Source organism: Zingiber officinale, chromosome 8B (assembly GCF_018446385.1).
Source record: "Zingiber officinale cultivar Zhangliang chromosome 8B, Zo_v1.1, whole genome shotgun sequence".
In the NCBI taxonomy this organism is placed as follows: domain Eukaryota; kingdom Viridiplantae; phylum Streptophyta; class Magnoliopsida; order Zingiberales; family Zingiberaceae; genus Zingiber; species Zingiber officinale.
Window position 1 is genome coordinate 37,342,576 of NC_056001.1, and position 25,962 is coordinate 37,368,537.

General features: G+C 33.7%; 1 protein-coding gene across 3 annotated transcripts; it reads right to left on the reverse strand.

The window, feature by feature from the left end:
• Positions 1-2,368: 2,368 nt before the first annotated feature.
• LOC122016026 (DEAD-box ATP-dependent RNA helicase 10-like) lies at positions 2,369-19,791 on the reverse strand. 3 transcript variants are annotated; one of them, XM_042573158.1, is made up of 15 exons: positions 19,369-19,789; positions 18,785-18,843; positions 10,632-10,766; positions 10,301-10,424; positions 10,125-10,194; positions 9,797-9,859; positions 9,077-9,151; positions 7,503-7,622; positions 6,895-6,936; positions 6,701-6,775; positions 4,520-4,666; positions 4,213-4,350; positions 3,167-3,278; positions 3,009-3,097; positions 2,369-2,912 (listed from the first exon to the last, which is right to left on the reverse strand). In XM_042573158.1, the coding sequence occupies exons 3-15, from the start codon at positions 10,762-10,764 to the stop codon at positions 2,793-2,795; spliced, it is 1,308 nt and encodes a 435-aa protein (XP_042429092.1). In that variant the 5' UTR covers positions 10,765-10,766; positions 18,785-18,843; positions 19,369-19,789; the 3' UTR covers positions 2,369-2,792. The 3 variants fall into 3 exon arrangements, 2 of the variants coding, with proteins under 2 accessions (XP_042429092.1, XP_042429093.1); XR_006121035.1 differs by having other exon boundaries at positions 2,652-2,912; positions 3,009-3,089; positions 19,369-19,791; XM_042573159.1 differs by lacking the exon at positions 18,785-18,843.
• Positions 19,792-25,962: the final 6,171 nt, after the last annotated feature.

Here is a 25,962-nt window from a genome sequence, read left to right on the forward strand (position 1 = left end):
GATGTGTGTTTCCTGAATTAGTTTGAACCAAGACAGGAGTCACTTATAATCTGGTGAACTTGCCTTATAATTCACCAGCCAGTGTCGATTTGCTTCCATTAAGAAAAGTTCGAGTTACAAAACTTCTGACGTGTCTCCCAAATGAACTCTGATTCAGTCTGATTATCCATATATTGACATGAAGGCCAGGTAGGGTTGACAGTGAAGAAAGGACAAAAAAATATCTTTTTGGGTATATAATACAACTAGGGCTACCTTAGGCAATAAAAATTCATTTATTCTGTTGTTTTCTACCCTTAAAAAAGGAGATGAAAGGTAAAGGAATCATGCCAATACAGTTTGAAGAATAAGCTTCTGCAATCACATTTCAGAAGCAAACAAACATCCTGCACCAAATAACATTCGGGAGAGTGTTCAAAATTAGCCAATGTTAAAGTTTTATCTAGTGGAGAAACTGATCTTTTAGAACAGGAAAACATACATGAAAGTACAAATCTTATATTTACTTTGTTGATCGACCATTCCTCCTACTTCACATTTCAACTACTACTATCTCACGAAAACTCATCCAAGTTCTTCATACTCCGGCTCTATGTAAGACAAACCCTATAAAATTTTGGACTATAGGTTCAAGGGTCACTCATTCATCATATAACGAGCAACTTAGCGATTTTGGAGTCTACTATTCCATTTAACAAAGGTGATAAGATTTATGTTGTTTATGGGCAAACTCTTCCTATTACTAGAGTTGACTCATTGAACAATAAAACCTCCAAACTCACTAGTAAATTTGCTGAGAGTTTTATCTCTGTCCAAGTGGCACTTGTAGCTTGCAGAGAAGACAACTCCCTCTCCCCCTTCCACACATAATTTTTTGTATAATCTCAAACTTAACATTTATCGGTTCTTGTTTTCTCAAATATAATTAGATTGTGTTGAGTAGAATATAGTCAATTGATGGAAAAACATTCCTCAAAGAAGTGCATCCTTGATTTTCTTCCTCGATCATTAGAAATAATTTTACTTAGATGATTTTTTTCAACCACCTTTGTAGTGTTTCTAAACACTTCAAAGGTCTCAATCTTGTTCTCGATAAATCTCCATATCTCATACAACCATTCATGAAGGTTATTCTTCATGGTGAAAGGACAAAGGCTGTAACACCTTTGGTAAGTTCTTGGACAGCACATGTCTGCATTTTAATTTAAATTGTGTATCCTTATTTAGTCTCTTGATCATACTGAACTAAACTTATAGTCATCCGACCAAGATTGTGTATGGTTTTTAGGACTATTTGTCCTCACGGGATGTCCAGTTGGTTAGAGAGTGACAAATTTGTTATAATGGAACAGAGATTAAATCCTAACGGACACATGCCCTCTGGAAAAAACTCCTCCCACTCTCTATTCACTTGATGGTCAACTATAAACTGATCTCGTGATTTACCTTCTTTCACATAACCTAAGGACGAATTGTGAGGACCATCATATATGAGCGTAATTACCTTTTGTTACAATTTAGATGGCTTGATCCAGAGAACATACATCATTTGAATTTCTGATTTTACCAAACTAAAGCTACAATTGTTCACCTGTTTGGAGGGTGTGGGATGGAATTATCTTCAACAGCATGAATGCTTCCAACAAAATGCTTCATTTGGAGGATGCTAAATAACTGATTTTACAAAGTTCCCTCTGCTTTAAGAGCAGACTAATTTCAGAATTCTTCTGGAAAGATTAAAGTTAACATATATGATCATGGTTTATTAGTAGCCACAAGAGATGAATATTATCCTTTTTCGGAAGGTATTCCGCTGTATTTTTAGAGCTGCAAGTTTTCTATTCTACTCTAGACATACTACTGCAGTGGCTGGAAATTGCAGTATGATAGTTGTGGGCGTGGCTCTAAGTTTCAGTAGACAACTGAATGATCTTCCCACTGCTGGTTACATTCTCTTCTTTACTGTAACCTTCCCACTTTGTCACGAAATCAGCAACTTCTCTCCTTCCTTTCTTCATTTGTTATCTTTGCAACTGCATATTGAGGTACATAACAAAGCTCATTTATTCTTCTCCCATAATAAAGCCCTGAGAAGAAATATATATATAGTGCACAAAAAAAAACCCAACAAAATATAGAAACAAAACTACAGTATGTTAGAGTGCCAGCCGATGAGCATCCCTAGGTTATATACTCCATAAAAAATTCCAGCAACTATCAACTCCAACCAACAAAAAATGTTCTTAAGAGCATTAACAGTCCTGCAATGCATTAACCTGTACATGATATTAGGCCCAACCTCATGTTCAGAAGTTCCATACCAACCGCACCCAACACAAATGTTCCAGGCTCAACTCAACCTACATCAGAAACCAATGCACAAGTGGCAACATCACTCAGACAGCTTAAATGTCTACAATTTTTGTGGGTGCCAAATATGTTCTGACCATGAAAGATAGCATTTTCTAACCAATCAACTTGCACTCTCACGATTTTAACATTTTAGTTTCGTTGTGGCAAGAAAAAAACAGAGTCAGAATTGCCTTACAATAACATATCAAAAAAGACCAACAAATAATAAGTAAAGGCAGTGTCCCGTGTACATAAGCTAGGACCTGCAAATCATTTAAACATGAAAACCTACACTGCAATTTAGCAAACTCTGATAAATAGAATGAATTCCCCTTCAAATGCATACAGAAACTTTTTTCATCTTCAGTTGATGTAATTCAACAAGTATATGCTAGTCACTAAACAGTAAGAAGATAGTCCACGTGACAGGATCTGCTTCATCATCGTCTCTTTGATTTCTTGAATGCTTTCTTGGTATTGACAGCAAATTCCTCGGCTTCATCATCATCATCATCTCCTCCTTTCTTTCTCTTCTTATTGCCATTACTTTCCTTAATTTTCTATTTAATCAGAAAGATTAAGACCAAATTTCCCAAGCTATAACATAATGCGGGAAATTAAAGCAACAGTCAAAAATTAAAAAAAAACTATCATACCGCAAGAGCAATCCTCTTGGCATCTGAAGTACGTTCAAAGAACACAAGAACTTCAGCTTCCTCAGCTGGGTACTTTGGTAGCTTTTTGCCTGCAAAAAATATTATCTCAATCCTACCATGTGATATTTATAGCAAAGACTAATAGTGGTGGTACCAACCAATAAGCTGCTCTATCTGCATATACCATGCCACTTCATACTGGTTTACTAATGATATGGCCATTCCAGAACGCCCAGCACGTGCAGTTCTGCCCACACGATGAACATAGTCCTGCATTAATTTAGCCAAGTAACTTAAGTCATTGCTTAATAAAAAATAAAAGGTAATTCCTAATGTGAAGATGAGAATTTCCCTGTTGATTGTTGCCAGTAAACAAAAGGAATTATCTACAGTGGGCAAATTTCTTAAGGAGACAAAGGATAAACCATAAGAGAAGCAACTAGAGAATCAAATAGGGGTCACATATAGAAGGATCAACAAATTGAATTTATCAAATGCCAGAAAAAATATATATATGAGAATATCAATAATGATGCTACAGAAAGAGAAGTTGCAAAAAACTACTTCAACAGCATATCTCACACGATTGCAGAGATGATTGAAACATCAAAGATACAGAAAAATTTATACGGGTTAAGGTCGAGATTCAACAGATATGTAGGTCTGCTCGCGTGGGGTGCAGGCCTTGTGTAGCTAAGGTGGAGAGGGCATCAAGAGATTCCACCTAAACTCAACCTGGGTTTGGCCAAATTCCGGGCAGTGCAATCTAGTTGCAGAACCTGCTTAGTAGAGGTCGTTGGAGAGGAGTTTCAAGGTTGGGTTAGTGTCTGAGGTGGGATTGTATCATCCTTTTCTCCTGTCCAGGAAGCCTGGTTATAGGCCTCGGTGTGCATGTTCAAGTGTACAATGTTGGCATGTGTTATTATCTGTCCTTGCTACCATGGGCCTTAGATCCATGACGTGTATACCTAAAAGAGATCCATATGATGGCCTAACCATTTGCTCTGCTGTGAGTTTCTATTACTCCAAATCAGTTACTCCCTCACTTTGAGATTAACAATGATATGTTGAACTCGCGGCAACAAATATAAAGACATCAAAATGGAAAAACTTAGAGTCGTTTTTAGAAAAGACATCAAAATTTGCCTAAACCTATAAATATAAAGATTTTAGGCCATATTGAACATATGGAAAAGTCATGCACCTTAGAATTTGTTGGTATATTATAATTGATAACCATATCAACTGAAGGAATATCCAGGCCCCTGCTAGCCACATCTGTGCATATCAGGATGTTACAGTCACCCGCTTTGAATCTGTTTAGAGCCCCCAACCTCTTGTCCTGTCATATTAATTTACCAGAACAGAGTCAATTATGAGTTTGTGCAGGCAATGTATTGTAAAGAATTCCTATGACAATTTAGTAATAATTCAAAATTCAAATAGCCAGCCAGGTCTGAAGGCTATGACAAGGCCATTCAACAACTTGAGTTTCTCAAGATTGCTTTTACCTGGCTCATTTGACCACTAATAGGAATTGCTCGCATCCCTATATTTCGAAGAAGTAGGGACAGAAGCCGGGTTGATTCACAGGTTCGAGTGAATACCATTGTTGTACAATTCTGCTTCTCATTAAGAATGTAGACAAGATAACAATCCTGAATTTAATAGAACTACAAATTAGTTGCCTGCCAAATGAGAGTAACTATCACTAGTTGAACAAATTTAGTTGACATATGGATGATAATAACCAACTAAACCAGTTGCAAATCCACATAAAAATAGATAAGATATAACAGAGAAAAACAATTCAATAAGGGAAAAAGTGGAGTGTATCCAAATAATATTTACGACTTCAAAATAACAACTAACAAACAAATACACATGTAAATTAACTACATTCTAGCACACCCCTAAAAACAGAGCATTAGATATCCATCAGTGTCTAACCTATCAAACTAAATAGAAAAAGATCTCATTGACTCCAAAAAATAGATACTGATCATATCCAGTTTAGAAGCACTGGTTCAACATCTGACATCTTCTAATGATGTGATGCTAAAGTCAACTTCATTGGAACCTGAAACTATCATCTTCTTCATTAATTCCCCTCAAACTAAAGATAATCACAAAAATCTGAAGCTTCCGAATACAGTACAAATGTCTAAAAATTTCAAATGAGAAAAAGATATATTTACAAATATCAACTCCAGAATTAGACTTTGGAAAATATCAGGAGAGGTAATGAGTAAAAACCTGGTGTTACTCTAAGTGAAATGTCGAAGAAGTAAATAAGATCAGTTTTGACATACTTGACAAAGAGAGAGCATATACTACAAGATAAAAAATAATTAATCCAGTTTTTAAAGTGTGGTGACCGATGAAGAGAATTGATGAAAATGATTGCCAACAAAATATCGGAGAAATAGGAAAAGAAAAAGAGTAAAATTTTGACCATTTTACTTCAACAAAGATAAAATATTGAAAAATAAAAAAGAGAAACATTGATTACCGAAGTGAGATTATAAATGAGAAGTAAATAACTAATTTCTTAAAATCTAGCAATCTACAAACAAAATAGTTGACAAGACAAGAAATTGATAATGAATAGGTATTTGAGAAAAAGAAAGACTTAAACATCCTTGTGTTTCTTCTTCCTCTTTGTCCCTTCAATTTCCTAACAACTCTTCTTTGTCAATGCGGTCATCAACTAGGCATGGCTGAGGTTTGGTCAACATTGAGAGAAAGATGTTAAAAACTTGATAGCTGGGTTGAAAGGTGCGGAACGCTTATGCTAGTCCTCAAGATCATGTAAAGGAAGGATGTCAAAGATCTATAGAAGAGGTCAAAAGAAAGCGGCATCAACTTGAGGTGGACCTGAAGTAGCGCTACTGGCAGGTCTTCAAGCAGTGGCGAGAAGTTGCAACCAATCTTGAGGTGGGATCATTGTAATCAATAAATGAAGGGTGTCGCACTGCGGTTTGGTGGAAGAATTCAGAGTTGCCATTGAACCCAAGGAAGAAAGTCAACCAGGGATTGTGCATCTCGGGCTTACCTTCACCTGTAGCAAGTATGGTAGATTGCCAATTGCCATAATATCATTTATGTTGGTGACTAGAAGTTGTTAGTGGGGTCTGTTAGCAAAGGAGGAATGGTGATTTGCACACATTGATTTGGTTATGGCAAAAGTAGTGTCTTCACATTCTTGCACAAAAGGCAAATGAGGTTTGTGCAGTGGGTGTTAAAAGTAAAACAGAAAAATTAAATAAAAATGGTAATCACATTAGGACTTGAACTTGATATAGTCAAATGCTTTAACAAAAAAAACAAGATATTATAACAAAATTGCTTCAACAGGCTCAACGTAACCAAATAAAAGTCTTTATAACAATGGATCAGATCTTATGTTGCAATTGCCAGCCTAGAAATTGTTACAATCTTAACAAAAATTAAACTAGAACGAAATTGTCATAAATGCAAGAAGGAGATGCTTAAAAGGCATTTCCACAGAAATAGTAGCTTTTAAATAATATAATTCATGTATCAAAATCAAAACAATGTGAAATACCACTACATTTAACTTAAATTATTCTCAACTATTAAATTTCTAAAAAAGTGAAACTAATAAGATGTACGAACAAACTCATTCTGAATCTACGAAAAGACAGAACAATTGAGGAAATATTTTTAACCTTATGCTTTGCAGGAATAAAGCAATACTGTTGATTAAGGGTATCCACCGTGGAATATTTAGTATCAGCTTCTATCTGTAATCAACAAGCAATTGACACAAGCTAGATCTGTGATGATCAGAGCAAAAGAAAACCAAGAAAATGCTAAGATATAAAAAGAGGAAAATTAGAGGCAAGATGGCTGTTAAACAGACCTTCACAGGATGCCTTAAACAAGCTCGTTGAAGTTTACTGACCTACAGAATCAATAACACAACACAAACAGTTTGAATAATTTGTACTCTTTATCTTTCAACAAGTCTTGGGCAAAAATATTGAATACACCATCAGAACACGATGCAAATCTTATCATGCAAAGCATGCCTTGAATACAGTTCAAATATGATGTTAGGCAATTTTATGTACTACTATAAACAAGGCAAGAGGACAGGCAAATACGAAGATTGAGTGCACTTTATTTAGTTGACACAACCTTTTCATGCAATCATGGTGCATTGTCTATGTTCAAACCTAGGGAACTGAGACATTTTCAGTTACAAAGCCAATAGCCTATTGTGATATGTTCATGTTCCTCATAATCAAGTGCAACAACAAGAGAAGATGCATGCAGGACTTGATTGAAATAACCACATTCACACAGTCTTCTCATAATGGCAGATTGTGATTTTCTAGTTATTAGCTAAGTCTACCTACCGCTTTTACCACATACATATTAATATCCGCAAAGCAATGCAGAAATATTGAAACCCTAAGAGATAGAAAAACATCATCAATATGCAGAATATAAGAAACTTCTACCGACCTTTTTGGTCATTGTAGCTGAAAATAAAAATGTATTCCTTTCAGAAGGAATAACCTTCAAGATATCATCAATAGCTTTCTCAAATTCCAAGTTGAGTAACCTATCAGCCTCATCAAGGACCTGGACAGAAAAACAAGCAATTCAAACCAATTAGAAAGTAAAAACATAATGTGCCTTATTCAATATTAAGAATCATGCTATGGGACTTGATCAAAATGAATATCCATGTAAAACAAAAAGGAAAGAAGATTCCTCTGATGCACTAGAATGCAACTTCTAGAAAATCAATTTGCACTTAATTTAAGTGATTTTGTGATATATTTGAACTTAATTCCACTTTTTTAAATATATATTTCTCAGACAATTATTAAATTCCTTCTTTAACTTATGGTAGAATCAGTTAACATTTTTTTATACTTGCCATCTTCAGAATGTAAAAAATTCATAAAAATCAAGATTTTCTAGTTTACTTAGGTTAAAGAATACTAACACTTCAGTCATGGTTTAAAATTTCATTTCATGCCGGGTAAAACGGACAAAATTTATCGTTTCACCCGGCACCACAAGCCGCTGCGGGGTTATGGTAAACTTTGCGGCCTTAAATCCCACGACCGCCACTGGTCGCGACAGGTCACAGGGCAGACATTCACGAGAACAAGAGTGGGATGCAAAATAAAAGATAAATAATTAAACTTAAGTTAATAATTTCAATCAACTCCTAACCATAAATATAAATAGGATAATCTAAACAGACTTAATCAAACCTTAATAAAACTATCCCATTAATTTAATATATATTTTTAATTTATTTTGATTTCAAAAATATATAATAAATAAATTATTTATTTACCATATGGAGGTGCCACAATCCTATAATTTTTTTTAAAAAATATATTTTATATTTATTTTTTGTATTTTTAATTTTTAGATTAATTTTTTATTTTTAATTAATATATTTTATATTTAAAAAATATCAAAACCATATCAACATGGCATGATACGCTACCAAAATCATACTGTTCCAATCATAAATCAAAACTTAAACCATGATTAATTAGGTATGGCTTGAATTAAATTATATGTAGAAACTATCAACAATTGGCAGGGTCTATGACTAGTTTGCTAATTGAAAATATAATTTTCTTCAACCAATAGAAAAATAAAAAACAATTATAAATAACTAAGAAGCCATTTCCCTGACCAGGTAAGTCTACAACCAGATGGAGAGAGATATCACTCTTCCATTATTCCCCTAGATGAATAAACAAAGAAGACATATTTTGAACATCCATCCTTAACTCATCCTCTCAAAACTAGATGGTGAACTAATTGGCAATTATTCAAGATAGAAACTTATCCATCCTTTTATGTATATCTATTTAAGGAAACAATTAAAAGATTTATTTCTTTTTTGTTCCTCCATTATATTCTCTCATCTTTCCAAGCCATCCATTTTTTCAATTCACCTAGGAAATGGGATAACAAATTAAAACAGTGGATTTCAAGATGAATATTAAACAGTAAGTATTTTGCAAAAAGAAATTGTAAATATCATAATGTGGCAGAGTTCATACCAAATACTTTATTGTGCGAAGGCTAAAACCTTTTGTATTGGTTAAATGATCCAAGAGACGCCCCGGTGTGCCCACCTATGAGAAATAAAATCAGCAAAACAATTAAAGTGATGTTTGAGACACATACAGCAATTATAGGGAAGATCTAATGGTTCATTACAAAAGGCCAAAAGTAGCCATTTTTTCTATGTTGAAACTTTAATAAAGGTACCATTCTGAACATACTCTGTAAAGTCAATTTCCAAATCACAAACTATGGAATATGGCATAAAAATTCATTGATGGCACAAGACCCGATACTATGGAAGGGAGTTTTGAATTACAAATGTGTCAAAGAATTAATTAGTTCCAATAAATCCTGAGGGATATTCTCATGTATAGAAAAGCCTTGAATGGAACATTCTCTTCAACTGTGAAAAATTTAAAATTCCTTAGATCAAAATGTTTAGTCAAGCACTCAATAGAGGAATTTCTCTCAAAGAAATACAATTACAAAGTTTACATCCATATTCTTTGAGAAGAATTTCTGTGAGCAGAGCTAAATTGAATGTTTTCTAAAACTTTGGCCCCAAATCCTGTATAACTGAGAAAGTATGACAGCATTCATGTCTAAGTGATTCTTGTCTAGAAGGCATATACTTAAGCCTTACAGATAGAAAATCCATGTTCACATTCTACAAAGAGCCAACAAAAAACACAATGATGATCATTACTACATACCACAATATGTGGGCGCTTTCCAAGAGAAATTGCTTGTTGTGTCATGTCAACACCTCCCACTAACTGTGCAAAAATAAAGAAAACAGTTCATACAGAAAGCAAAATTGAAAAGAAGATATATTGATCTCTAATGCAATTACTAAGAGCATCTACACTAAGCTTCTTTTTCAAGGACTTTGATTGAACAGTCGTACAATCTGATTGGTTTGTCATATCTACATTACCAACTAAACCATAACTAATTTATGCAGAGAGATCTATGTTTGGCTAAGAACAACTGTGCACATAAGCATTCCCTACACATGCAAAAAATCAGAAAGGTGCTAACCACAGTGCATTTTACTCCAATGCCAGATCCTAAAGCTTCAAATTGTTCAGAAATCTGAATTGCCAATTCCCTGGAGAGGAAAAAAAGGGGAAAAAAAGGGGGGAAAACAAGTCAATATTCGTAATAACCAACTAAGAACTGTCATTAAGAATTCCTGGAGAAAAACAAAATCAAACCTAGTAGGGGAAAGTACACAAGCAAACAATCTTTGTGGAGTGTCCAATAAAGCTTGAAGAATTGGCAATGCAAAAGCTCCTGTCTTGCCAGACCCTGTTTGTGCCAATCCAATAATATCTTTGCCTACACCAATATCAAGAACAATGTTTTCCCCCATAAAACTCCATTTTCAGTAACAAAAGTCAACTTGAAATACACATCATAACAAGAAAAGGAATCAATTAGCAAAGTTCCATATCAAGCTTCCAAATTATTTTCATCCAAAACCAATTAACAGTTTAAAATGATAAGGACAAATAAACTAAAAAATGGGAAGGGAAGAGAACGAACCTTCAAGAGCAAAGGGAATTGCCTCAATTTGGATCTTTGTAGGGGCTTTCCACCCCAAAATCTCACAAGCTTCCACCAACTCTTCCTTCAAACCAAGAGTTTTGAAGGTCTGCGGAGACCCGTCTTCCTCCATCTCTGAAAAACTAAGCTAGATCATGCATGTTGTAAACATAAACTTAGAAGAAATAAGCTAAACGATGACAATATATGTCTTGACTCTTGAATGAACATGTTATTAAACATCAAAAATGTAGGCATCATACATCCTCAATGCACAAATATACGAACATAACAACCAAAAAGAAGGGCCACATTTTGACAACCAACACCGGTAAATAGGCTACGCCTTCCAAAACCCTAGACCTTAGGAACCCACCCAAGGGCCTTCTTGTTGTTCATTCATATAGGTGCACAGAAGTCACGAAGACAAAAGGATATTCAAATCAAAAGGAGCTTCGAAAATCAAAGAAAGAAGCGAGTTATCGGCGAGTGATAATGACTCAAGGAATGACTATACCTTGTTCGAAGGAGGATGAACGGAGATTTAGAATTTCGGCGTGAATAGAGGAATATGAAGGGTTTTTCGGCAGAGAAGAGGAAAGGTTTTCGGAGGTTATGAATGGGCGTTGTGGAAGGTTATGGACAAAAAAAATCTAAGGAAAATAAAATTAGAAAAAAAAAAAGAAAGAAAATGATACAAACAAAATTAAAGAAAACATTTAACGAAAATAAAAATAATTAAGATTTCATAATTAATTTTTTATTATAATAATTATATATTAAATTTTTATCAACAATCTTAATAAACTTTATCATAAAATTTTAAAAAATAAAAATTCAAATAATCAAGATTTAATAAAATATATATCAATATAATACATTTTAAATAATATTTTTAAATTTCTTACTGGTTAAAGTAAATATAAATATTCATTATTATTATTGAAATAATAATTTGTATTTATTAAAATTACTGCTCAATTATTTTTAATGGTAATTTTATAAAATTTTATTTAAAATAAAACTAACTTGGTGGCAAAATTTTACCAGAAAAAAAATCATAAAAAAAATATATTTTATTTTTAATTTTTTAGAAATCAAAATTAATATAATTATTAGATATACTTTAGGCAAAAGAAAAAGGATGAAAAAAAATCATGACCAATTTTTTAAAATTTTTACATGATAAAATTTAATATAATTACTTATAAAATAAAATAATGTTAATGATATTTAATTTTTAGATGTTATATTTAATTTTTTGGAAATAAAAATTAATATAATTATCAGTTATATTTTAGACAAAAGAAAAAGGAAGGAAAAAAATCAGGACAAATTTTTTAAAATTTTTACATGGTAAAATTTAATATAATTACTTATAAAATAAAATATAATTAATTATAAAATAAAATAATGTTAATGATATTTAATTTTTAGATGTTATTTTTAATTTTTTGGAAATAAAAATTAATATAATTATTAGTTATATTTTAGACAAAAGAAACAGGATGAAAAAAAAAAGCAGGACCAATTTTTTAAAAGTTTTACATGGTAAAATTTAATATTGCATATAAAATAAAATAATGTTAATGATTTTAATTTTTAGAGGTTATTTTTCATTTTTTGGAAATAAAAATTAATATAATTATTAGATATATTTTAGACAAAAGAAAAAGGATGGAAAAAAATCAGGACCAATTTTTTTCGAAATTTTTAGATGGAAAATTTTAATATAATTACTTATAAAATAAAATAATGTTAATGAAATTTAATTTATTAAAATTATCAATTAAAATTTTTATGGTATCTTTATTAAATTTTATTAGTATTTTTTTTAAAAAAAATATGTTAAATATTTTATTTAAAGAATAATATATTTAACTAATAGTATATTTTAATTAACTAAATAAAGTTAAATTTGACTAAATATTCAAAAAAAAATACTAACTAAATTTGATAAGATAAAATAAAAAATACTATTAAAATTATACAACAAATTAAAATAGTGGTAAATAACAAAAATTGTCATCCAATCTAATTTTTGTAGATAAAAATTTAAATTTATCGATTAAATTTAACTTTGGCCAGTAAAAATAAATATTGCTAACCAAATCTAAATTTGATTGATAAAAACTAAATATTGCCGGGCAAAACTAACTTTGATTGGTAATAAATTTAAAATTACCTGTGACAAAATTTAAGGAATAGCAAGGGTTTTTCGGAGGTTACGTACGTGGGCGGCTGGGCACTGTTGAAGGTTATGGGAAAAAAAATCTAAGGAACATAAAAATAGAAAAAAAGAAAAAAGAAAATGACTAAAGAAAAAAATTAACGAAAATAAAAATTAAGATAAATAAAATTTCATAATATAATTATTGATTTAAATTAAATTATAAATTATTTTTTTATTATCATAATTATATGTTAAATTTTTATCAATAATCTTATGAAACTTTATCATAAAATTTAAAAAAAAAAAAATTCAAATAATCAAGATTTAAATATATATATATAATAAAGTTTTAAAAAATATTTTTAAATTTTTTACTGATTAAATTAAATATAAATATTCATTATTATTATTGAAATAAAAATTTGTATTTATTAAAATTACTGATCAATTATTTTTATTGATAATTTTATCAAATTTTATTTAAAATAATATTAACTTGGTGACAAAATTTTACCAGAAAAAAATCATACAAAAATTTAGATTTTATTTTTAATTTTTTAGAAATGGACATAAATATTAATATAATTATTAGTTATATTTTAGGCAAAAGAGAAAGGATGAAAAAAAATCAGGACCAATTTTTAAAATTTTTTACTTGGTAAAATTTAATATAATTACTTATAAAATAAAATAATGTTAATGATATTTAATTTTTAGATGTTATTTTTAATTTTTTGGACATAAAAATTAATATAATTATTAGTTATATTTTAGGCAAAGAAAAAAGGATGAAAAAAAATCAGGACCAATTTTTTAAAAAATTTTATATGATAAAATTTAGTATAATGACTTATTAAATAAAATAATGTTAATCATATTTAATTTATTAAAATTAAAAATTAAAATTTTTAAGGTATCTTTATTAAATTTTATTAGTATTTTTACAAAAAATATATGTTAAATATTTTATTTAAAGATTAATATATTTAACTAATAATTTTTTAAATTAACTAAATAAAGTTAAATTTAACTAAAAATTCTAAAAAAATACTAATTAAATTTGATAAGATAAAATAACAAATACTATTAAAATTATCGGACAAATTAAAATAGTGGTAAATAACTAAAATTATCGATCCAATCTAATTTTGGTAGATAAAAAATTAAATTTACCGGTTAAATCTAACTTTGGCCCCTAAAAATAAATACACCAAATCTAAATTTGATTGGTAAAAATTAAATATTGTCCAACAAAACTAATTTTGATCGATAATACATTTAAAATTACCGATCACATCTGACTTTGGCTAGTAAAAAATTACAATTATCAGCTAAGATTCACTTTGGCCGGTAATTATAATTATTTACTAGTTAAAATTTATTATGATCGGTAATTTAAATATTTACGGGTCAAATTCATTTTGAACGGAAAATTTTTACAGTAATCTCATTTTTTCTCTAGAAGCATCTCTTTGATCCCAAAAGGAACTCTACTTAAGCTTACAGTTTGATCATTTGGTGGTGTGGTATGAGAATATGACCCTTTATGCTCTGTTACTTTAAAGCACGAATGAGGAAAAGGACGGATGACACAAAAATCAAGATACTTTCTCTTGTCTACATGTACAAAAATAAAGAATGGATGAATTTCAAATCCATCAACTGATTATTTTTATAAGATCTCGAAATCTGGCATAAGAGAGTGGATGGAAGCGAGCGAGAAGTCTGTCATCTCAAAATCCCCTTAGTCTTCTCCTTGGACTCTTTGCCGGAGCACTCCACCTGCAGCACCGAGCAAGCTTCTCCATCCCAGAGTCGATCCAATCATCGCCACCTTCTCTTCTACTTCTCTCCTGCTCCTCTACTTCTCCCCTCCCCCGCCACTAGAAACCACAATAGGGGCAGAGGATTCTGTGTGGCTATTTTGTAGAGGAAGCGGCGGTGGTGCAAACGAGATCAGTGGAGAAAGAGACGACGTCGATGAGGAGGAAGAGTTGCAGGGCTCGCGGGGTGAGGTTGGCAGTTGAGGCGATTTTATAGAGGAAGTAGCAGTTGAGGAGAAGGTAGTTTTGGGAAGTCCATGGCAGATAGAAGGCATGCTTGATTTGTTTATATACGTACAATATCACGAGGCCATAGTGTAACTTGTAGAGTTTACTCTTGTATGTGATTATTACTGCTTACTTATCATTATTAGTTTTGATGCTTATATATATCCTGTCTGCCCACGAGACCATCTATGGTAGAGTGTTACTCCCGCAGATAGTGACTACCTACCTGACTGTCCATAGGATCATCTATGGTAGTGTTTCACCCGCAGTCAATGGTTGAGGAGCTAGATAGCTACCTCATCTTTTTTGCCCACAGGACCATCTATGTTAAAACGTTTCTCCCACGGATAAGGACTATTTATACATCCTGGCTGCCCACGGGACCATCCGTAGTAGAATGTTTCTCCCACAGATAGTAACTACCTACCTGACTGCCCATGCGACCATCCGTTTCCCGTAAGCAATGACTAAGGAGTTAGATAGCTACCTCATCCTGTCCGCCCATGGGACCATCCGTGGTAAAGCGTTTCTCCCATAGACAGAGACTAATTATATATCCTGTCTATCCACGGAACCATCCGTGATATAGTATTTCTCTCGCAAACAGTGACTACATACCCTGACTGCTCACGAGACCATCCATGATAGAGCGTTTCTCTCACAGTCTGGTTGAGGAACTAAATAGCTACCTCATCCTAAGACCATCCATAACAGAGCATTTCTCCCGCGGATAGGGAATACTTATATACTCTGACTATCCACGAGACCTATTCGTAGTAGCATGTGTTACACGAAGTCAAAACTTGGTAATTTACATTTACGGGTCAAATTCATTTTGAACGGAAAATTTTTATAGTAATCTCATTTTTTTTCTCTAGAAGCATCTCTTTGATCCCAAAAGGAACTCTACTTAAACTTACAGTTTGATCATGGTGTGGTATGTGAATATGACCCTTTATGCTTGTTATGTACTTGTTTTATACAGATAGTTTTCGGATGTACTATATGTACTCCTGATTTACTGACTATACCTGATTTAGCAGGTCAGTGGAGGTTTATGTAATTTATAATTTTATTTGTAGTTAATTTTATTGGCGCTCTTACTTTTGTAGTAAGTATTTTACTTAAGACTGCTTCCTTTAATCTCTTTATACTATATAGTTCATGCACTATCTTTTCTATACCCACTAAGTTATAGTTATTGTACTCACTACCCCTTGTTTTCCCTTTGACTTCCAAGTTCGCAGGTAGAGGATGTGTTATATCACTCAGAGGCCCTAGTTGTCGATCCCACACGAGTTTAGATTTCTTTTCGAGTTGTTTAGGTTATTTTTCCGCTGCTTGTATTTACAATTTTTTTTCCATATCGAATGTTTGAGTATTGGTTTAACTTGTTTAGTTAGTATGTTCACATATTCATGCATATATACACACATTAGAATTTTAAAAACTTAAGTGATTTTTATATCGTGTTGGTGTTTGTGTTGACTTTAATTGATTTGATATCAATTATTTCTTATATTGTCACTAGGGGGAACCGTCAGTTTTAGTAGACAAGTATACCCTCAGGGCATGATAGTAACAATCTTACCGACCCTTAAAATAAATCAATATGAAAAGAAGCGTTACCAAATGTCAGGCTCGTTTGAGCTTGTAGTGGCATTGCGGTGTTGTTGCGTAGTTTAAAGCTTGAGCGCAGGAATGAGGCACAATGTTTCGATGTCTAGAAAGCGTAGTAGAGCACGTAAAATTTGATACTAAGGTTCTGTTCCAGACCTTTTTTTATGACCGACTCTGGCGCCTGAATCAGTTTCGAGTGCCTCCAGCAAGGCCTATTTGATCTGACTCCATCGGTGACTTAATCATCTCCGGGTGCTTGGATGCCTTTCGAACCACTAGACGGTTGATGTGGCATGCACAAGACAAAGATTGATCTGACCTCTTCCGCTTTGACCTTATCCCTTCCTAGGTGGTTGGTTATTGATGTGCACCACCTGATCAGGGCGTACCACCTCATCTGAACGCGGGGCTCAGTTTCGATCTATTAGGGCGCCTAGATCCACTAAGGGTGTCTGGACCTCCGATTGCCTGGAACCTCTTTGGGAGCCCGAATTTCCTTAACTATGGCCAACTTCCAATTACAACGTTCTACATCACAGTGTTGCACAAGTAAATAATATTATGATTGACAGCTTTCCAAGTTGTCTGGTCTCAACTTTAGGTCTCTCATAAAATCTTAGGTTGGATCAATGCCTACTGCTCTTTTTTTTAGAGTGCATTCTTACTACTCCTTTTGGGAGAGTTTACATTGTGTCAAACCTAGTCCACCCGACCTATTTGTATTTTTGTTTAGCTTAATCTCAACTCACGGGACTTTTTGTTGGTGTAAGTTCCCTAGGTCAAGGTTGACCAGTTTAACTAAATTTGAGTTAGCTCAAACTTAGTCTTGATGTTTGAGTTTTGATGTATGATAATATATGAAAATTGCAAGTGCAATTATCCGTTTGGGGGGATTATTAATGTAATTCCCCTCTGGTCAAGATTTGACCAATTTAATATGAAGAAGAGTCAAGTAGGTAGTCCTAACTGGAGGTCAGGTAAGGACAAGACCAACAGGAAGGTTGAAAAAAGAAAATCCAAGTGGGTTGATGCTGACCAGACACTTGGTGTAAAGGTCCTGTGAGTGAAGCTAGACATATGAAAATCCTAATGAGTGAAGCTAGGCGATGAAAAATCCTAGTGAGTGAAGCTAGGCGATGAAAAATCCTAGTGAGTGAAGCTAGGTGATGAAAAATCTTAATGAGTTAAGCCAAGTAAAAAGTCCTAGTGAGTGAAACTAGACAGATGGAAATCCTAATGAGTGAAGCTAAGTGATGAAAAGTCCTGGTGAGTGAAGCCAGGTAAAAAGCTCCAGTGAGTGAAGTTAGGCAGTGAGGAAGTTCTGATGAGTGAAGTCAGGTAGTTGAAAATCCAAGTGGGTCAAAGGTTGACCGAACACAAGGTGATTGGAAGTCCAAGTGGGTCAAGGCTGACCGGACACTTAGCACAAGATGGTAAGTCCAAGTGGATCAAGGTTGATCGGACACTTGACATAAGGAGAAAAATCCAAGTGGGTCGACGGATTGACCGGACACTTGGTGAAGAAGTCTCAGCAGGTCATGTTTGACCAGACGCTAAACAATAGGGAGTCCCAACAAGTCACGATTGACTAGATGTTGGGCAAAGAATCCTAGGACTCGAGTTCAAGAGCTAGGGTTGCTAAATCACTTAGGGTAAGCGATTCAGCAGGCCTTAAGCAATTAAGGTGATCGCTTAAGGTCGTCTGTGAGGAAACAAAAGGTTGTAATCAATTAAGGTAATTGATTGCGACATGTTTAATCAATTAGGGTAATCGATTAAGCCAGTTTTGCGTGTTTAGAGAGGTGCCTAATCAATCAGGATAATCGATTAGGCACATCTTAAGCGATTGGGACAATTGCTTAAAAAGCTTTCTGCTTGAAATAGAAGTTGTGGTAAGCGATTAAGCAGGAAAGCTTAATCGCTTACGGGGTTTCTCTAACATGTCACTAACATATATGCACTCCCATATAAGCAGATATAGTCTCGCTAACATATATGCACTCATATTAGTAAATAACTATACTATAGTATCACTAACATATGGTTACAAGCCTAAGTTTATCACTATATGGTGCAAATGTCTTAGCAACTATACTACAGTAATACTTAAACAACCCATGCATGGAAACAAAGAAGATTGCATAGATATTAAATAGATCAAAAGGTAAGATCAAGCAATAAAATATAAAGCTCAAGAAGTAGCATAAAGTAGATATCAAGGTACAAATAACTACTACACAATCAGTGTAAATAATAAAATCATGTACTAAGGTCAAAGATACTATAGAAGACAAGTAGAAACTGCCCACCTCAAATGTAGGACTTCCTAGTAGTCTTCAAATCCGAGGCTCTATCTCGAGCCCAAACCCTAAAGATAAACAAATACAGAGGCTAATTAAGTATCAACCTAAGGCTAATAACAGACTTCGTATAACTAATTTATTCCTACATTCTTTTGTATTAGCCGTATCAATTTCCTAATTACTTGTTATTAGGTCCATGGCTCCCTTAATCCAGCTACCCATATACCATTTTATAAATCTAATGAATCCGCAATTAACTCAATTAAATTACAAGCTTATTAACTAATCAAACCCATTAGTAATAGGGTTTAACCAACCTTACCCTACTGTTAGCCAGTGTCATTAAATTCAATGAGGGTTAACTCATCGACATCACCGCTAACAGAGAGTTACTCAACCCAAAGACAACAACCGGATTTTTCATACATCCAGTGGGCCGGATTGACCTACAACAATTAATTGAAGGGAACTTAATCCATCCACCTCACTGTTAACAACAATCTCCCAAATCAACAACCAACCTCAAATTCCAGACTCCACTCGGTAACAGAATTAATTTGAGCAAAACTTAGTTAAGGAAGAATTGTTACCTTGGGTTTCTTCTTCTCCGGCAGTCGCTCCCGGCGGCCTGCAGAGGCAGCAGCAATAGGGACTGCTGCCCGAGGTCTGTCAACTTGAGATGACTGCAGATCGGCGCTTCAGCCGTGTCCCAGGTCTCGGGAGAGGGTCCACAACAACCGACAGTAGCCTCCTATCCGACACGGCAACCGCTGGCAGTGGCAACGAGGCGGCGTCGGGTGGAGGTGGTGCGGCGCAGGCGGAAATTACAAGGGGAAACCGGCGCTTCCACAGCGTCCGGCGACGTCGGTGTTGCCGACCTAGCCCCACACGAAAGGAGGGCAATGGCTCGTCGAGACGGCGGCGTCGACGATCGAGGCGTCGCGGGGGCGGCGCGATGAGGGCAGAGTCGCGGAGAGGTGTCGAAGGAATAGGTTTACGAAAAATAAAATAAATTTTATAAATTAAACATTTGCTCGTTTACTTCCTTTATATCTCATTTATCTCGAAAAAAAAACTCCTATAAAATCTAAAAAAAACTCGTAAATTCATATAAAACTATTTCTACATCAATATAAATTTATTTTCTTAAACAAATTTAATTATGTTAAATTTTAATTATTTAAAATATATATATATTTTTAATATATTACAATTATTGATAATAAATTGTATGAAAAAAACTTTAATATTTCAATATAATAACAAAAAGACTACATGAATATAAATTAGTAATAATATTATTTAAAAATATAATGAAAATACTTATTTATCACTCTTGATTTTTAGCATAATTTGGCTATCTTCTTTCTGTGTAAGATGATGGTTGTTAAATGACACTATAACATAGCCTAAGTTCCAAATATTATTCAAACGTATAAGTTCATCGGTTCAAGTTATACCCTATAAGTCGAACTAGTTAGATAAACATGTAAGTTAGATTTATTAATGTATCTTTCTATGCTATTCAATATTAGCATCATATTTTAAGTCTTAAATATTGCTTCCACACATAATATTGAAAATATTGCACCTGTGTGTTCTCTCTCTTTGTCACTTCTCATATTGCCCCGGGCAATTGTTTAGCGGTTGAATCCTTTCAATTTTTTAGACATCTAAGGATTAAGTCCTAATTTTGACGAATTAACAAATGAATTTTTCTTAATGAGTCATTAACTTAAGAACACTGGGCTGATGGATCACTCGCTGTGAGCATTTTCTGATTTATCTTAGTATCCAATGTAAAACTTCTATAAGATCAGAATTAGTCGGTATAAATTAGATACTTGGTACCAACTAAAAAATATATGCTAATAACAAATAAAAAGCAACTAAAAATACGATAATAACAAATAAAAAACATTTGAAAAGAAATACAAAGGTCGTGTGTAATATAATACATTGAAATCATATTGACCTTTTATAATGAAATTATATTAATTAAAGCATTTTAGCATTAAAATACTAAACTAGAGTCATTAGGGTGAAGCACCTGACTTTTGAAAATCTGAATTATTTGGGTATTTGAAAATCTGAATTATTTGGATTTTCGAGTGTCACCCTTACGTTCAAAATCAAGAATTAATTATTTGGGTAAGATTCGTCAGACCCATGCAATAGTGCAATAATGCAAGGGTGACACTAGAGAATCCCAGCAACAAACTACTGTAACCGGCTTCCCTATGAAAAAAATTAATTTAATTCAATATTATACTTATCTTAGTAAAAAAAACTAAGAAAAGTAAATTTTTTAACAATGTCGGCCTAAAATATTTATAGAAGCTTCTTTGATCATAGTGTTGTCAATTCTAAGATGTAGGACTAAAGAGAACTATATTTTTTTTTATATAAAACAACTAGACAAAATTAATTATGAGAAAAATTAATAATAATACGCTGCAGTTGAGTCTCGAACTCTAGATCATTGATTGTTTTGCTTGTGGAATTACTAATAAATCTTGGAATTATTTTTAGTGTGAATAGAAAAAAGGATATTAACGTAAATTTATTTTAGGCTTCACCAAAGTTAGTTAGTAAAAGGGAGAGATTTTTAATAAAATAGTATGATTTTAATGGTCATCACTATTTGAATTATAGACATGAATAATTTTTAAATCATCATTATCAAACTTCATCACTACTAGATATCTCTCCATTATTTAATTATTAGTAAATAACATTTATATCTGTGAGATACGGTAAATAAATAATAAGTGTTATTGGAGAAATAATCGTATAAATTTTTTTTAAAATTTTTAAAAAAATTTTAAGATTTAAACGGAGTTCGTATGACGCGTTTAAGGGAATGAATCAATTAGACTTACAGAAAGTCTCTTTGGATTATTACTTGAGTGGGAGTTGATTAAGTTGATTAACCTAAGGTTGGAATTAACTAACCTAGGTATAAAAGAGAAAACTGAAGTTCTCTCCTCCTATTCACCCGTGCCCCTTTCCCCTGCTCTTGATTCTAGCCAGCCCCTCTCCCTACTCCTCTTTACATCGTCGTCGACCACCATGGTCGATCATTGGACATGGCCTTCTTCCTCGCCGCGGATCTGGCCCGGACTCCTATTGTCGAGCCCTCTCTTATGTCCTACTTCTCTTCTTTCCTGATCTGATTTGAGCACCGCTTATCCTTTCCTAATAGGCGCCACTCCAATTTGCCCGATCGCCGCCCTATCGCCATATTGCTTTAACTGCGAGTCGTCAGCGCCCTATGCTATTGTCGCAACAATCATTGCTGCTCTTCTCCAGTCTTCACCACCGGCCTACATTCCTCCTAGAGCCTACACTACCAGTTACCACAGACCACTGCCGATTGAGAGAGGGATGCCACTGCCCTACCTCTAACTATTGTCGAAAAGCCATCGTCGGTTGTGAATGGGGGAGCAGGACAACCATCAAAAGGAGATCTTTATCCCCTCATAGTTGCGTCTAAGATCTATTAGTACCCCGGGGTAATTTTAATATAGTCAACCAAGTTCAGTTAAGTCATGTTGTATTTGATCTTTGTGTCTAAGTGTGCAGGAGTTTAGAAACATAAGAAATCGAGCAGAAGACGCAGCTAGCGAGAATGATGGCATGGGAAGAGAGTCAATGGACTCGGTGCATCCGAAGGACGAGTTGTTGCAAAGAGTACACCGATGACGAGAAAGATGTTGGAGTGTATACTGAAAGCCTAAGCTTTTGTAAATATTTATTTTGAATAAAGAATCACATTTGGTCAAATTATCTACATTTGTTTGTAGTTGTTCAATTAATTTATATTGTAGATAACATAGTATGTGGTGTCACATGCAGAAGATGATGTTATCAGTACTTTATAAATTATAAACAGTAGCTCACGACCAAAATGAAAAGGAACAAACCATTAGAAGGTCGTAGTGTAATTAGGTATTAGTTTATCTTGACTATATAATTACACTAGTACACTCAGAGTGTATTGAGTAGGACCATTTGAGGTCGTTTCTTTTATACTGACTTTATAAAGGAACAAAGACCTCAGTTATTATGGAAGTGTGTGCTCTTAATCCTAATATAATAACAAGCATATATATTTGATATTTATTTATTTAATTTATCAATGGGTGAGATTTAGTTCGATGAATCAATAAGCCCGATAAGTTGGGAAATGATATCACTTATAGTGTGTGTTGTTGATTATAGAAGGAAACTGTGTCCTAGAGATACTAGGTTGATAATGTCCCCAAGAGGAGCTCATAAGGATTGTCATGTTAAACCCTGCAGGTGGACTTAGTCCGACATGATGATAAGGTTGAGTGGTACTACTTTTGGACTAAGATATTAATTAAATGAGTTGTCAGTAACTCACTTAATTAGTGGACATTCGATATCTTAAACACAGGGAGATTAACACACTCATAATAAGAAGGAGCCCAAAAATATAATTTGGGATTGGTGCGGTAGTTCAATAATAGTTCTCTAGTGGAATGAATTATTATTGATAAAATTAAGTTGTGTGTTCGGGGCGAACACGGATGCTTAATTTTATCGGGAGACCAAAACAAATTCCTCCTCTCGGTCCCTATCGTAGCCTCTTATTTATAGAGTACTATACCTACCTTCTATACCCACCTAAAGGGGGCCAGCCAAGCTAGCTTGGGAATCAAGCTAGGGCCGGCCTAAGCATGGTTTATGGGTGGCCGGCCCTAGCTTGAACCCAAGCTAGAAGGGGCTGGCCTTAATGAAATTAAAAAGAATTTTAATTTTAATTTTTATTATGTGGAAGATATAATTTATTAAAGAGAATTAAAATTAAAATATCTCTCTTAAAAGGATCTATAAAAGATTAAAGAAAGAGATTAAATCTCTTTCCTTATTTGTAGATTGGAAAGATATTTTATTTTCTCTTTGAAAATTATTCACATGTTGAAAAATTAAAATTATAGAAATTTCTTTTTATCAACCATGAAGGGATTTTTGAAGAGAAATTTTATTTTTAAAAAATTCCGGAAACAAATTAGGAAGTTTTAATTTGTTGATTGAAACTTGTCTAATTTGTCTCTCTATGATGTGGCCGGCCATTATAAGTTTAATTGGGAAATTTTATTTTATTTTTCTCAATTAATTCATGTCAAGGAAAATTAAGGAAATTTTATTGTAATTAAATTTCCTAATTTACTAAAGCTAAGGAATATAAAAGAGGGGGTTGGGGTGCCTTCATGAGGTACAACCTCTATTATTTTTCTCCCTCTCTTATTCCTTGGTGTGGCCGACCATCCTCTTCCTCTCTTCCTCTTTGTGGTGGCCGAAACCTCTCTATTGGCTTGGAGCTCTTGTGGTGGCCGGATACTACTTGGAGAAGAAGAAGAAGAAGGAGAGAAAGCTTACATCCCTTAGAGCTTGGTTGGTGATTTTCTTCATCCTTGGTAAAGCTCTTGTTTTGGCCGAACCTAGCTAGGAGGAGAAGAAGGTGCTTTGTTGGTTTCTCATCTCGGAAGATCGTTGTCCACACAACGCCCGAGGTTAGAAGAGGAATACGGTAGAAGATCAAGAGGTTTTTCTACAAGGTATAACTAGTAATTTTTCCTTTCCGCATCATACTAGTTATTTTTGGAAATAATACCAAATACAAGAGGCTTACGATTCTAGTATTTCGAATTTATTTTCGATGTAGTGTTCTTATGTTTATTTCTTTTCCTTGTGATTTGATTGTTCCTTTCGGTTAACCTAAAGTTATTTTAGGAAATTAAATATTAGCTTTCCTTAAAAGGTTTTGTCTAGTCGGTGGTGGTTGCTCCCATATCCAAGAAGGTCATGTGCCTCGCCACGTCAGTACTGGGAACCAATTATGGAAATTAATATTTAATGGAATTAATAACTTAGGTGATTTGGATTGAACGTGTTAAGTTCCGCAGGAGATCCAAATCAAAACCTAAAAGAACAAATAGATTAAGTTTTGGATCAAACGTGTTAAGTTCCGCAGGCGATCCAAAATTTAATTTAAAAGAACACATGGTAGCTAGGAAAAGGTTCAAACCTTTGTACAAAATTTTTGTACAGTGGAACCTCTAGATTTTTCGAGTAGCAACCAACAATTGGTATCAGAGCTAGGGTTTTGCCTCTGTGTATTTGGTATTAGTTTAATTATGCACATGTCATACATAATTTAGGCAGGATAATAGTAGGATGTGCTAACTTTGTGGATGCAGGATCCAACTATTATGGCTTATAGTTTTATGTGTGTGATTGGACCCTTGGACATGTCAATGACATTTATATGTGTGTGCATGATTGTATTATAAAATACAGCAGGAGCTGTATTTAGTTTTATTAGGATTTTATTTTTGATCTAGATACATGTACATTCCTTTTATGGAATATAGAATCAAAAAAAAAATGTAAAATTCTATTTTTGTCGCGGATCGAATCTTGCAAAGCGTGGAACCTTTTGAGGACCAGAGGTGCAGCGGAACAAGGAGCAAGATGGATGCGACAGCTAGACCCGGTAGCGGTGGCCAAATATGGCAGCAGCTTGGGATGACAACACACGGAGGACAACTATAGATAAAAGTCATAATAGTTAAAAATTAGATTTTCTATTTATTGCTTTTATATTGTGCTGTGTGTGCATGTTAGTATACATGTTTAGTAGGCTAGCATAGTTAAAATTCCTCATTTATAAATAACTAAGTGGGAGAGGGATTTTTAAATAAATCCCATAGTCTCCATTACTGGTTTGTAAGTGATGCAAACAAGCTTGCGCGTTGGCTCTGAGTGCCTTCCTCCATATCGGATGTGTTTGTTTGTGGATCACTAGAACAGACTTCCATTTTGGATGACTATAGGAAGTTAATTAAGAGCGTGTGATCTTCCCCATCGGAAGGGGCATAATCTTATTAATGGACTTAGTGTCAAGTAATGGTATACACTTAGACACATCTAATAGTATCCTCCCCATCGGAGTCACTGCTATTATTTGTGTGACCAAAGGATACCAACTATTAATTTTATTTGTCAAAAAGTTAGGTTGACAAGATAATAAAATTAATGGGTTAAACCCTCCTTTTACAAATGCTAAATTTGTATACGTCCACACTATCGTGGCATACAATATTCACGGTGTTTTGAGGTGTTGGTTAATTTAAAATAGTATTGTTTGAGGA